Source organism: Melospiza georgiana, chromosome 1 (assembly GCF_028018845.1).
Source record: "Melospiza georgiana isolate bMelGeo1 chromosome 1, bMelGeo1.pri, whole genome shotgun sequence".
NCBI lineage: Eukaryota > Metazoa > Chordata > Aves > Passeriformes > Passerellidae > Melospiza > Melospiza georgiana.
Genome location: NC_080430.1, coordinates 24,155,533 through 24,170,197, shown reverse-complemented (window position 1 = coordinate 24,170,197; position 14,665 = coordinate 24,155,533). Strand labels below are relative to the sequence as shown.

General features: G+C 38.7%; 1 protein-coding gene across 3 annotated transcripts in view; it reads left to right on the top strand.

Moving 5' to 3' along the window:
• CDK6 (cyclin dependent kinase 6) overlaps positions 1 to 8,572 on the top strand; it is a 127,267-nt gene extending 118,695 nt beyond the window's left edge. For all 3 annotated transcript variants that reach the window (XM_058041756.1, XM_058041763.1, XM_058041771.1), the window contains exons 7-8: positions 1,409 to 1,544; positions 3,168 to 8,572. In XM_058041756.1, the coding sequence (XP_057897739.1) occupies positions 1,409 to 1,544; positions 3,168 to 3,314 (283 nt within the window). In that variant the 3' untranslated portion in view covers positions 3,315 to 8,572. The remainder of the gene's footprint in view (positions 1 to 1,408; positions 1,545 to 3,167) is intronic.
• The last annotated feature ends 6,093 nt before the right edge of the window (positions 8,573 to 14,665 follow it).

Sequence of the window (14,665 nt, the reverse complement as noted above, 5' to 3'; positions counted from 1 at the left end):
TCTCCCATCCTTGATGCTGTTTGTATTAGATTAAATATGGGACCAGATCCTGAAATACCTAATCAAAAGGCTTGAACTGCCATGGCCAAGGAGGCTGCCCCATAGCCACACTGCACCTGATAAATGGCAAATGTGGTTTCTCATACAGATTCAGCACAGATTCCCAAGAGGTGTGATATGTCCAAATGTAGTAGGATTTAATTGTCCTGAGATTGCAATTGCTTTGCCCTCCAAACCATGCTGTTATTTTGAGGACATACTAATTTTCAGAGGTATTTTAAGTAAGCCAAATTGCAATCTGAAATCCACATAGGTAGAGGTGGGGCAATTCCATTACGTTTGCTCTGGTACCCTATGATTTACCTCCATGTGGTTGGCCCACGGCCTCACCCAGCCTTGTGACAAACTCAGTGAGAAAAAAGGTCAATGCTGCTCCCTAGTGGCACTGGCCTTTGTGCAAGCCCAAGTATTCAGTGACATCGTTTTTCTGTTCTTTCTTGTCTTACCCTGTAAGTGTTTCCATTGAAAATCTCGATTTTATAGGTTATAAAAATTTATTTTTCCTGAAACCAAACAAGTAATGTATGATCTTTTTCATAATTTCCACCAGAAACTGGTTTTCAACCCCACAAATATTAACATCAGACTAAAATGTGAAATGTATGAGACATAATTCATTGTTGGTGATTTACCTATTTAATTTATTTGAGTTTTAGAACTCAGCACGATTATTTAATAAGTATAAATATCTTACATAATTTAAAGAATAAAGAAATAAAATACTTAAAGAAATTAAAATATTCTTTTAAAGAGTAAAGAAAAACAAAAATACAATTGAAAGCAAAACCACAAAGACACTCAAGTGCCTTTCCATTTCTAAATGGAAATAGAGACTTTAAAACCTGTATTGTGAAGGAAATAAATTGTTTAAATTTGGGCAACAATTACTGCACAGAGCTTTGAAGCATTATGAAACATCCCTTTTATTGCCTTACCCTCATCTTGACCCACACTCTTCTCTCAGTCCCTATTCTTGTGAAAAAAGATCCTTGCACGCAATTCCCCTTTGAAACTTACTGCTTTTAATCATCCTGGAGTGACATATGTTGCACCATCCAGTCAAGAGCTAAACAACCTTTTTCTAAAGCACTCAGCTTTTTTTTCAATAAAAAGACTCGGAAAACTGAGACTTAGGCCAGAAAATTGTGCTACCCACAAAATTGTTTCAACCAAGCACATTGAGGACATATGTTTATCAGCTTCTATTCACAGAGATTATTGTACTACTGTAGAATTAAACATTTAAGCTCATTTAAACTAAAATACCTATAAAATGCCACTCATTGTAATCAATATGAAGGGAAAACTGCATAAATATTCAGACCTAATATTGTTTTTCATTTTGCAGTGTAATTGGACTCCCAGAAGAAGAGGACTGGCCTAATGATGTTGCCCTTCCAAGAAATGCCTTTACTTCCAGACCCGCACAACCTATTGAAAAATTTGTACCAGATATCGATGAAGTAGGCAAAGACTTGCTTCTTGTGAGTTCCCATTTGTTGTTCCCTGCCTCACATGACTCATGGCTCCCACTGTACATGCAGCTTGCCAAGAAAAAATGAAGTTTCCATTTAATGGAGTTAGTAAAAAAAAGGTCAAAAATAAATAAGACAGTTTGTGTTAATCTGTGAAACAACAGCACAAAGACACACTGCCTTTGGTTCAAGAGGTGTCAGAGCTGAGAACAGCTCAAGATTAGGAAACTAGGTCAGAGACATACCTGTTTGACCTGTCATTAGACCTTATGATTAGATCCTCATTACTGACCCCTGTAGTGCCACTGCAGCAGCCACCCTTACAGTATTGGCCTGATGTGAGTACAAAAGTGGATCTACCATTGATGTACTGTAGTGGGCCCAGCATAAAGCAGGAAGTAGACTGTAGTGGCAGATTACATCTGCTAGCCTTCTACTGAATGCTGAAAACTCTACGCTTGGAAGTCACCAGTTATTGCCTCTTGCAAATGGCAAGGCTGAACAGAAGCAAAAGAATTGGGCTGGTACAGCTATTTCCATCATTGTTATACTTATATCAGAAATCCCAGTCCTGAAATTCAGTCTTGAAATGGAATATAGGGAATGACCCTGCATCAGTTTGCTTCATGCTGTGCTTGTTGAAATCTAGTTAGATTTGTTCTTTGGAGGTCTTCTTAAGATCTTGATTCATATGAGCTAGGTAGAGTGCAATTCTTGAAAGACTTGATGCATCTCTTCAGGAGCTGCTGTCTCTGGCCAAGGTTATCTCAGCAGCAGATGGTCCCTGCACTGTCCTCATGATGGCAGCTCCCAGCTGCAGAAAGCTGGACTACATCTGGCCACTTGAAATGACAAGGGAGAAACACTGCTATGAGAAAAATCTGTTGTGCTTGCAGACAGCCTGGAAGTGGAAGCTAGACATGGGACAAGAGTTAGATTCTAGGAACAAGAAGGAATAATATATGGCCAAGAGCTCAGTGAGTGTGAGGCATGATGGCGGGGGGGGGAGGAAGGAGATTAATATCTGTGCCTAGAAGGTGAGGTGGGAAAGAGATCTGTCCCTGCTAGGAAAAGAGATGATAACTGGGAGCCACAGATGAAAGGGGAGAGTAGAACTAGAAGTCACTGAATTAAATTTCAGGAGTGAAATGATAGAAATTCTGATAAAAGAAAAGAAAGTAGGACTAGAAATTGGTTAGACAAGAACAGTAGGAAGAATAATACATGGAGGTGAATACATGGAGATTTCAGTGCTGGCTGGACAAAGGCTGGGATACAGATCAGGAAGGAGGGCCATCAAAGTGCAGCTAGGACGATGAGGGAGAAACTGAACACACAGCATAAGCAGATGAAGGCTGTCATGTGCATGTGAATTAAAGAAAACCTTTATTCTGTGATTTTCTAAATTGGGAATACTTGAATTTTCTAGCATGTAATTTTTGAGGTGGCCATACTCTACACTGTGACCCTACTGCTTGTTTTAGTATGGATAGTCATTGTGCACCACCTTCTGAGACCCTGTTGTGTCTCATACTGATCATAAACTGAAGGTGGTATGCATTAATGTATGTATGCAATGATAGCACTGTAACTTACATTGTAGTTAAAACTAACTTCTTTTCATACTTTCAGAAATGCCTAGCGTTCAACCCAGCCAAAAGAATATCTGCATATGTTGCCCTTTCTCACCCATATTTCCATGATCTGGAGAAATTCAAGGAGAATCTGGACTGTCACGTGTCATCCAGCCAAAACTCCAGTGAGGTGAATGCATCATAAGTGCTGACTGAAGACGAACCATAAATGAACAAGACATGTAGCTGACAAGGCCACTGTCCCAAACAAACCACATAGCTGTCCTAGCGAGATCATTATTTTGAGGTTTTATGCACTTATCTTTTATTTTGGGATTGTGATGTGCTTATCCTTGGAAATCAATCTAGTTTACTTTTATCAGAGCAATGCAAGGGCCAGGGCTTTGACCTGCTCCTGTTGCAGCTTTATGTTTGTTTTGGTTTTGTTTTGTTTATCTGCCTGGGAAAACTCCAGACGAAGAGAAGCTGCTGACCAGTTTTGCTGCCGTTTTATCTTTCTAATATTGAATGCTGCCAGTGTTTCATGATCGAGTCACTGCCATCGATGCAATCTCTCTCTCTCTCTAGCTGCTGAAGCGTGATTTGGTACTTTATTATTGTTATTCTGTGACATTTAAAGAATGGCATTGAAATACCAGATCTCTGCAACCTGCAGTTAACTGATAGATGTGTTAATACATCCAGCTACTGTTAATTCATAGCAGATACGCAGGTGCTTCCCCACTTGAAAACATGGATAAATTAATTTATCATTTTGTTGCTCTATAAAAATAACAGTGATGATGATGATCATAATAAATGTCTCAGCTTTTAGGTTTTTTCATACACAAACAAGTTATTATCTAGCTATGTTTGTGTGCATGTTTCAAAAAACTGTCCTGTTCTTACTGTTTCAATTTCCAGATGGTCTTTCTGTGTTGAAATGCAGACATGTTCTACTCCATCATCTAACCCATAATTCCTCCCTGGAAACAGCTGCAAGCATATTTTCTTCATCTCATTCCAAATAATTTTCTGATGTCCAGGTCAAAAGACATGAGCAGAGCCAATGAAAATCAATACAGATTTTCACCTTCAACCTGTTCTCATTGTCAGCCAAAAACAAAAATAGAAAAAATATTTCTGGTTCAGAAGCAGAGAATCCTATACCTGCAATAAGCACAGAGAAGTATTTGTGCTGCGTTGTACTCTGTATATTGTGCTGCCTTACCTGCAACACCCCCAATACATTACAAGTGCATGAACATTAATGCTCAAAATCCCTCACACGTCACTTACTAAGCAGGCTTGTTTTCTATGCAGAAATGCATGACCCTCTCTCCTAAACCACCATGTGGGGATACTAGCACATGCCTCTCCACTAAGGTTAATGTGCCATTATTGAATGTCAAAATAACTAAGCAATTTACTTGCCTTTATAGCACAGTTATTTTAAATATTACCTGAAATTTTTATATTTAGTATTTTTACCTTAACTAAAATATATTTTCAGTATGTCGAAAAAAAACTTTTATTTTTTTAATACTGTACTGGGGAAAAAGAAGTATTTTAAATCCATAAAAGCTATTCCCTAGCTGTTCAGTACATTTACTTGGGCATGACTTGGGGGAAAATATTGGTCCCCCAAAAATGAGGATAACTGATGCGAAGTGAGGCAGCCAGCTTTGCTTTCTCCTGTGACAGTCCCTTAGGCTTCTCTCTTCCTCTTCTCTATCTCATCTTGTCTGGGTGGTGAGCCAGCATTGTATCCTCATGCTTGGCAAGAGCAGGTCCTTAGCAGTGAGCTGGGCAGTGTAACTTTTCCAGCTGTGACAGGGGAGCTTGCAGCCATCTCACGGGCAGATCTCTCGCTCCTGTGGCGACCCTCACTGTTAACTCTGTTTCATGTATCTGCGCTCTCTGGGTCATGGTCCGCTGCTAGGATAGTAAGTGGGTCTTACCTGTCTCCTGGATAAAGCTTTCTGTTACTGCTAGACATTTAAATGTGTGATATATGGTTAAATTAAGTCTACTTTAAACAAGCTAGAGTTTCAAAGGATCACTTGCATGCTTGCGTGCAGTGTCCTGTGCTTTTCTTTAAGCCCAAAATGAGCCTGTGCAAAAAACTTAAGCAGCATGAACAGGCAAGTTGCAAATTAGGCCTGGCAAGAGCATGCACAAAGCATCTGCACACAGAGATACCACAGGTCTGTAATGTCAGAATTTCAGAAGCTCTGTGAGCAGGAAGCTGAAGGCCAGGGAGCTGTCACAGCAGCAAACCTAATCTTGGCCTTACCTTTGTCATTCTCTTTGTTCCTGCACCCAAAGGGAACTGAAGACCTACTGCATTGGTGGTGTCCCAATCCTATTGCTGTACGGGTTAGTGGACCCAAGTGTGAATAATTTTTACAATTCCCAGAGTAGGATGGGGCAGAGTGAATTTTTTGCTAGCAATTTTTAAACACTAAGTAGAACAACAAACAGAGACAAAAGTCTGGAGACTCTTGCAATAGTAGTAATTAGAAAAGCTTTTTTATGGAGCTTAGCACTTTTGAAAACATTCCACATTTTACCTAGCATGGAGCTATCTGTCACACATACCTTATCAGGGCATTCAGCTGGTGTGGCTTCCCAGCAACTGCTCAGGGAACTCTCCCAGAGCTCTCCACCAACTAATACAGAGTGAAAATGTAGAGAAGAAGATGATATTTTCCAAATTAGGCTTAAAACTCTCAGATAGAAATGTGCATCTGTTCCACATAAGAATCTATTCTATTAAGCTTAGCAAAGCTAAAAAGTAGACAATATGGTTGCTGAATGTAGATACATTATTAGGGTAAAAACAGAAAGGAAGGGAGAGAATACTTAAAGCCAAAGGTTAGTGTTGGCTCAAAAACTAATGAGAATGTGGAAATCACCAGGAATTTAACTACTGGAGCAGTATTTCCCAATCATAGTATCAAAGAGCTAAGCAAGCAGCAGAGAAAAACAGGGGCTGGCTTATGGAGTCAGAGGCAGAGCTTCTGCAACATGGTGCTGTATGTTGTCTAATATAGTAGGATCGGGTTATAAATGAGAGCATTGAGGAGACCAGTTTCAAAGGGCTGCATTAATGGTCACATTCTGGAACATCTTTCCAGTGGGAATGGCAGGAACAAAACCAAGAAATCTAAGAATCTTGGCAGGGTTAGGGAAAATATTTCTCTAATGGGGTCCTTGTGGTAGCAAGGGCCTGGATTCAAAGGACCAACAATTTTTCAAATTACCTCCTTTTCCAAATCTCTTCAGGAAGAAATTCCATTTGACATGCCATAGACTTAATCATATTCCAGTCTTCCCTGCCAAACCATGTGGGGCTTCACTTACACTAGTAAACTGAGAACGCCTGTTCTCTGGCTGGGCAGAGCACTGTTGTTGGCTAATACCATGCCAGGAATCACATTTATAATTAGACAGCACAGACAGCTGTGGGACTGTGCTCAAACCCATGCCCTTGCTCTTCTTATGTTACTGGTATAGCTCTACTATTTTTGTACCTGTACTCAGTACTGCTATATGGGTAGGATGTAGGAATTGTGTAAGTGAAAAAGAAAGTGCTGTGATGTAAACTCTTTGTACACATTTAAAGAAGACTTCCGAGTGCAATTCTTCTTAGTGATATCTAAACCTGTATGTGTCCTCTTCTACAGGAGTGGTTCAACAGCAGCTAAAAAATGCTGAATAACAAGAGATGTATTAAGTATAGCTCCTAGAACGCCCACAGCCAGGCACTGTGCTCTTCTTAGCAGAGAACAGGGTGTTCTGGGTAATGGAAGGAGAAATTTCTATCTCCCACCAACCTTTTTTTCTTTTCTTTCTAATCACTACTACATAACTCTGCAGAAAAAAACCAGCCCCAATAGCCAAGGAAAAAAATCACCACAAGCAGCTAGTGAAGTGCTAATTGCTGAACCATAGCAATCCATCTGGTGCAGCCCTTTTCTCTTCCCCCTGTCCACACTCACACCAGCCTTCCCATTTGTCTCCCTCAGCTCCCTTATGTAAACAGGTTTCAGTGATGCTCACAGGTGCTATTTCCAGCAAGATTCTTCCAAATTTTCCATAGCTACACATAGTGTCAATGTCCCCTCCATTCCTATTACTAAATCTTGCTTCTTTTAGTCTCACAGTCTAAACCAGTGATGAGACAAGAACTTTGTGCACCTCCTTGCTTAGGCTTAGTTTTGTGTACCCCTTTGTTGCCTTCTGTGTGATTAGTAAAATTCTAAAAATAGGATTTGTGCATATTTCTGTGTAGGTTGTGCCCATGCTCCAGGTTTCTTTCAGCCTATTAGTCCACAATGATCAATAATAGAGCATCTTTCCCTGTTGTTTCTGCCTTAAAACACACCAAAAAATGAGCACGTCATGTTTGCAAAAAAAGTTAAATTTAGGGCTATGTGTACAGAGCATTTTTAATGAAAGGAATCACTAAAATGCAGTATTTGAACCTCTTCTACATGGGGGAGGGTTTCCAGCATGATAACTCTTGCTTGGTTTTTATACTCAGTGGTTGTTTTGGTGAATAAGAAGAAAATATTGTGCCTTGCTGCTTTTCACAGGTTCGCTCACTGTCTTTGAGTTTTATTATACATATAATTCTTTCTGCTGTTAGGTATTAGACCAACTTTAATGTGGAAAATAAAGAGAAAACATGCTGGTTTGGTCTTCTAGCCAGCAAACTAGGAGCACTTACCTGACTCACAACTGAAAACACATCACTTGTCAAATACATACATGAATCAGAAACCACAGTTTTAAAGGCCACATAAATTAATTATGTTCCACATATAAGATACATTTGAATAATGAGGAAGTTTATTCTAAGAACTCTGTTTTATAGAACCACTTGGCTAGTATTTTTCATATACAGTAGGTTCAGGAATAGATTGACTTTTATATACAATGTGAATTAGAAGTTACTAGGCTATTTGAGTGATTTTGTTGTTTTATGCTTGAAGCTTGAATTGATTGCAAGCTTAGGAACCTAACATATTTATTTTATTGCTTCAAAACTGCTTCTAAATATCAAGATCTCTTTTGATTTTAACAGGATTTCACACTTTTTTTAAAATGTGTAAATTATGTTCTTGAAGTTAGTATGTTAGAAAAAGCATTTTTCCGAACTGCATTAGTGGGGGGAAATTTAAGAAATTTATTTTTACTTTCACAGAGAGATAAACTCTTCAATAACTGACTATCAATAAGCTACACTTTCATTTCCTTTTGATTACTAAGCCTTGAGTATACAGGTTACTTTCAATGAAGAAAAAAGTCAGAATCTCTAGAAAATTAAATGGGATTTTATATGTTTAAGCTTCCAAGTTTTATTTTCATATCCTTTTTTTTTTTTGTGGAAGTACAGTTTAGATGTACAAAAACATGACTACAATTTTAACAGTCTAAGAGGCTGTACAACTCAAATTGAAGTTTTATTTGGGAGCTGTTTGTTTTATTTTATTATCTGTCTGCGTCTTGCAAATTATTAGATAATGGCTGTAATACAATTCTAGTTTCTGGACTGGACTCTGTAACCATCAAATCTCAATAATTTATGTAAAACAGAAAAAGGCTTTCTCATAGATTCTAATTACCTAGGCCATTAAAAGGAGAGAGATGTAGACATATGAACTGACAAATATACTTTTGCCAAGTGTTGTTTCTTCCCTTTAGTTTGAAGCTTAGCAAGTATTGCATACTGATCTGCAATACATATACAATGTAAGAACCATAAAGACCACTTAAGAGTAGTGTGCACAAATAATATGAAAAATGGCTCATTAGACTCTTTGAGAAACCAGCTGAAAATCATTACTTTAGCTGTAACACTCAAAATCTTGAAACTCATATATTTTTCCATTAAAAAGTATTCCTGAAAAATTATGTGTATGTTTTTAATTCAGTGATAGGCACCCAAACAGAACTGAATCAAGTGGGAGCTTGTTCTCAAAAGTGATTTTTCCAGGCTGAATAGATGCCATCAGTTCTTCATGTACTCATCAGAAACTAAAATTAACCAGCACCATTCTTAGATGAGCCTTTTGCTTTCTGGGCAAAAACAACCCAGAAAAACTGTTGATAAAGTTAGTGGAAAATTTGCTTTGACTTGAAAGTCCTGTGGAAGCTTCTGCAATATTGTTTTCCAGCCTTCATTGAAAGACTGTGCAAAACAGCAAAGATAAATCAAAACTCCTTAACCTTATGGTCTTCTCCCCTTCACATTACATATTTATCTGTTTTGGGATGAATTGATGGGTTTTATGCAGCCCAATGTTAATGAGACTTCTGCAAGGCTAGAGAATGAAAAAAGAACTTCTGCTGTAGTATTTTGATTGTTGGTGGTTGTAGTAGGGCAGATTTTTTTTGTTTCCAGGAAGGATCAGACAAAATATACTGCCTCCTTTGAAAAAGAAACAAAGAAAAAAGGGAAAAAAAAGCACCCACAAACAGCTGACACTTGGTAAAGATTAGAGAGAAGATTTTTAAGAAACTATTTGGAAAATATTGTCAGGATGAGTGAAAAGGAGCATATTTTTGATGTGAGAGATATAAATGGAATCAATGTGTATCAAATATGCATTGAAACTGATACTTTTTCACTGACTTTGCTAAGTTGATAGGGTTTTATGGAAGAAAAGCATCCAAGTATGAATTTATTCAAACTACCACTTAAATGTTCATTTGCACTAAAGCAACCTGTACTGTTTGAAAGGAGATGGGAAAACACATCATGTTAAACTTGTGATTTACTTTGGTGTCTACAAGGATGTGTTGTAAACCTTTCAAGCTCAGTGTCCATTTTTGAGCAAGCTGAATTCTCGTTCACACTATTCACTTTCTGTGAATCCATCCACATGCCTGAAAAAAACCCATTTTCTTTTCCTAGTGTTTACATGCATACTTGCTCGCATTGACATGCTCATGTTAAATCCAGACAGGGGAAAGTCTGTGCCACTGAATGGAAAATGAATTTTCACAGACTGACAGATTCCTTTTTACAATTACTCCTAAAGGGTTTAAAATCAATTTTCAGCGTTCATTTTATTCCATGTTTCACACGTACATCATGTTATGCTAATTCTCAGCCTTTAAAAAAAAAAAAGTAAACCCCCATTTCTTTAATGTTAGGATCAATTTTGAGTAGTTAGATGAAGGAGGAAAATCGTGATGTGATGGAAAGAAAAAAAAATGGGCAGAGAGCAGGAGAGTTGGCAAGTGAGTTTGACTACATGGAAAAATTATTTATAAACATAGGGAGAAGACTTTTTTCCAGTTCTTTTGTTTTCTCCTGTCACATAAGATGATAAAGCAAGACTCTGGAACGGGATTTTGGTTCCAGATACTTATGCCAACTCAAGTTGTGAGTTACAGTGCACTTCTTCAACATAGCAACAGCTCTATTTTTTTCTTAATTTTGCATAAGCTAGAGCTTTTTCTGGGTAGATAGAAAAAAAAGTCTTATGAGACAGCTTGACAGCAGATTAAGCTGTCCACAGAGACAGTGCCTGTAGTTCAGCTGCAGGCCCTGGAGAATGCACAGCTCTGCTGCAGGAGAGCCACTGACAGTGTCTATTGGTGTGCAATGTTCTGCATTAGAAGTTGACCCCTGCTTCAAACTGAAAGTCATTTGGTCATCCAAAATAGCATGGTTTTGCACACTTGGATTTTGATAAGGTTATCCATATGCAAGTTTTGCTGGATCAGTCCATGGTATCAGTCCAGAACCATCCTGTAAGATGGTTCACCATCTTACAGGGGCAAGTCTGAGGGCTTAGCAAGTGTGTCTGACACCCAGTGTTAATAATAATGCAAAATCATCTGCCATGGGAAAAGACATTTGTAGGTTGTAGAGTAGGAACGAGCTTTCTGAGCTGCTCTGCCAACAGGAGAGCTACTGTTAGCTATTATTATGTCAGCTCCAAAAATGCAGAATAGGAAGCCTGCATGACACCTTGTTGTGTTCAGTCTCTATGTGCATGGGTGACAGGGTAAGTGTTGGCACAGAGTGGCTAATTTTGGTCCTTCCATTAAGCATGAGCAACTGGGCTTGGCACAGAGACAAACTTCACAGGGATGGGAAACCTCTAATTCTCCACAGTTCTCTGGCTCTTGTTAAATACATATACTGGTAGACCACTCAGCCATTCAAGCAGTCCTTTCCTTATCCCAGATCATCCTTCTGTGACACTGTGAAGGAAGCCTTGAGGAGTCTATTCCTCAGCAGTTTTCCAGCTTCCCTGCTTCCTCTCACTGCAGCAGCAATTACCTATAATTTGTATCTGACTCTGCTGGGTCTTCCACTACCACTGAACTAGCTGTGAGCTAAGTTACTGCCTTGTGACTCCAAGCTTCCAGTCTTGGCCAGCCAGTGATTTGTACTCTAGTTTTTCCTTGCTTCTCATTAGAAACAGGGAAGTAGTACAATAGAATATGGCAAAATGTGTACTACTTTCACACTTTTTGGTTTAAGCCAAGCAATAAGCTAGAATAGATTAGATTGAACATAATGTCCAGTTGATCAGGAAAAACAATTTTGGATTCAGAAGATCATTTACTAAGTACAGAAGATCCCTAAACAACTATCTGTGATCACATTTTTACATGAACACACAATGATGCCCCTGTTATACAGAAGCTTTTGATGGATACAAGACTAGAAATGCCAGCCTCCAACTGCTTGCCCTGCTTCTCCTCACTTTCCCCAAGATGCCTATTCCCAGGAAGAGGATTTCTCCCAGCATTGGGTGGAGCAACTGTGAAACAGTCCCCAGCTCTCAAGATAGGTTGTGTTCATGTAGATAATCAAGCTCATTCCTTCCCTTTTGGCTATGGCAGTGTAAAGTACAGAGCCCTGTACACAAGTACTAGGCACAAACAGACCTTAAACACCAAAATACTCTCCTGAGGGAGAGTCTTCCCTGGATCTAAAGGGGGATAGTATGTTTACTGTTTCTATGACAGCTGACTTCTACTTTTTGCATTTTAAACAGCAGTGATATAAGAACTCCCCTAAGAAAACTCTCCCACTGCACAAAAGGGACGATACTGAATTATGGACATTCTGTGGGAAAAGACAAAGTGTTGTATTCCAGGTAGATGATATGTATGTCAAACAGTCATCCTTCATCTGTGATAGAGAGTAATCCACCAAACTGGGTTTAAAATGTAGCCTGAGTCTGCAGCATGCTAGTTAAATAAGTGTTTTTCTAGCAAGGTCCAAATCCACCATGATTTCTTGCAGGGACTTTATTGGAGTCCCTTTTAAGAAAGGTGGCTGTAACCATGGGTACAACAAAATGTACTTCAGAAATTGGATGCTGGCAAGATGTTTGTGGATGTGAGGCTGTTGAAGGTGGCTTCATGTAAGCTCAGGGGGGATGTGCTTGTGTGAAAGTATTGGTTGCCATGCACATTTTGAACTGAAGTTACCTATCAAAGGAGTGCAGAACATAATCAAAGGAGTGCAGCATCATGAGATTAGAGGCTTTTTCTCTTTAGATGTCTAGCAACCATGTGGTGTTCTAGCTCTGTTTTGTTTTGATTTGATTTATTTCACCTCCCCACTGCCATTCTCCTTCCTATTGTATGTAGTAAGTTGAAAAGAAAAGCATTACCTTATAGTTTACCATTTCAAAAAGAGAGAAGGCCAGCAGTTGGAAAATCTTGATCATTCTGTGGTGGACAATATTAAGGGAATCGTAATGCTGAGTTGGAAGGGACCGATCAGGATCATTGAGTCCAACTCCAAGAATCACACCATGTGCCTAAGAGTGTTGTACAAATGCCTCTTGAACTCTGTCTGAACCAGGCTTGGTGCTGTGACCACTTCCCAGGGGAGTCTGTTCCAGTGCCCAGTCACCCTCTGGGTGAAAAACCTTTTTCTGATATCCAACTTGAACCCTCCCTGGCTCACCTTTGAGTCCTGTCGCTGGTCATGAGAGTGAAGTTGTCTCTGTTTAGTTCCAACAAACAATTCAATATCCACGGCATCTGCCTTTCCATTAAGCACTGTTAAAAACCTGTCTTTCTCCACAGTGTTCAAAATCTCTTTGCCAGGAGTTTGAACTCCCTTCCTACAGCCCATTTGGAGTCACAGCAATGTGAGCAAACAAAGTTTACATTATGATGGTGCTTTTCGGTGAAAAGTGAGAGCCAGTTCCAGTTGACATACAGACTGAAAGTCTCAAGGACTCTTAGCCAGGCACCATTCATAGGCAAGGCAGTCCCTTCTGCTAGGGAAAGAAATACATTTTAACACACTTAGGATAGGGAAAATAAAAAGGTACCATTTCTTTTTCCAATAGAATCTGTTTTCTGCACAATGCTGAATCATTTTGGCACTGAAGCCAAGACCACAGATGAACATTGATTCGTTCCTTGCAGTCTTTAATTTCCTTGTAAATTCTTTACAAGCATTCAGATTAATGTATTTGTGGTCCATTTCATTCTAATTCATTTAAGTGGTCTATATCTGCCCTCGAATCTCATTTGAATTTTTTTGTTAATACAATATTTTGCTGCGTTACTTTGAACAGCTTTAAAAGTATAATGTTTTTGAATGCTCTAGTTAAAGAAAAATTGTACCTTCAAAATGCTGTGTTACAAGTTGGAACTGTATACTTTGGAAGTGATGTTTCTATTATAACAGCCAAAGGCATCACAGGGTGCTTTCGTCTGTATGTCTGTCTTCTACTTTCTGTGTTACAATGTGTATTTGTACTTCCTCACTAACTTGATACTCTTCAGTCTGAAGGCCTAAATCTGCAAAGACATGAATACAGTACTTCAGCTGAGCAGTCTCACAGAGCAGAGAGGGCTTACTCGTGGGAGTGTAGTTGCTCACAAAAAGTATTTGCAGAAAAAGGCTTTCCTCTAGGAACTGACTTTAATTGTGAGTACACATGGTTAATAACAGCACCAAGACACCAGTGAATGGGGTCTGTGTTTATTGAAAATGTGGACACATTTATCTTCAAGTTATTTGACATTATTCTAAATTATTGCTATTATGATTTAGTGTATTATTTTGTATGAAAACACATTAGTCCTGTGAAAGGGTAGTGGCACAAAAATGTGTTGAGTCTTGCTGCTTTATTGTTTATTTGCATTTAGTATACATTTTGGTTGTTGAAGTGAAGCTAGCTTCTTAGAGAGGAGGGAAGATAGATCATTCTGAAAAAATCAAAAATACGCGTCATACTGTGCATTGAGTTTTGCAATTAGAGTAGTATATGTGTTCAGATTTAGCAATTTTTATTTTTTAGAGAATTTTTGTTTGTTTTAATATGGAATAACTAGATTACTTTGAAATGCTATTGTAGAGCTAATTTTACACATAGTAGGGAGATGTCTGAAAAATTAAAATTATAAAACATTACATAGGCTGCCTTTGGCTTCAGTTTGTTTGTAGAAGGCCCAGCAAGTGTCTCTTGATTTCAGACACTTAAGCCAGGGGTCAAGTTTGTGCAGCATCTTGTAACTGAAGAAAGTTTTCTGCAGTCATAAAGTTGCCCATCT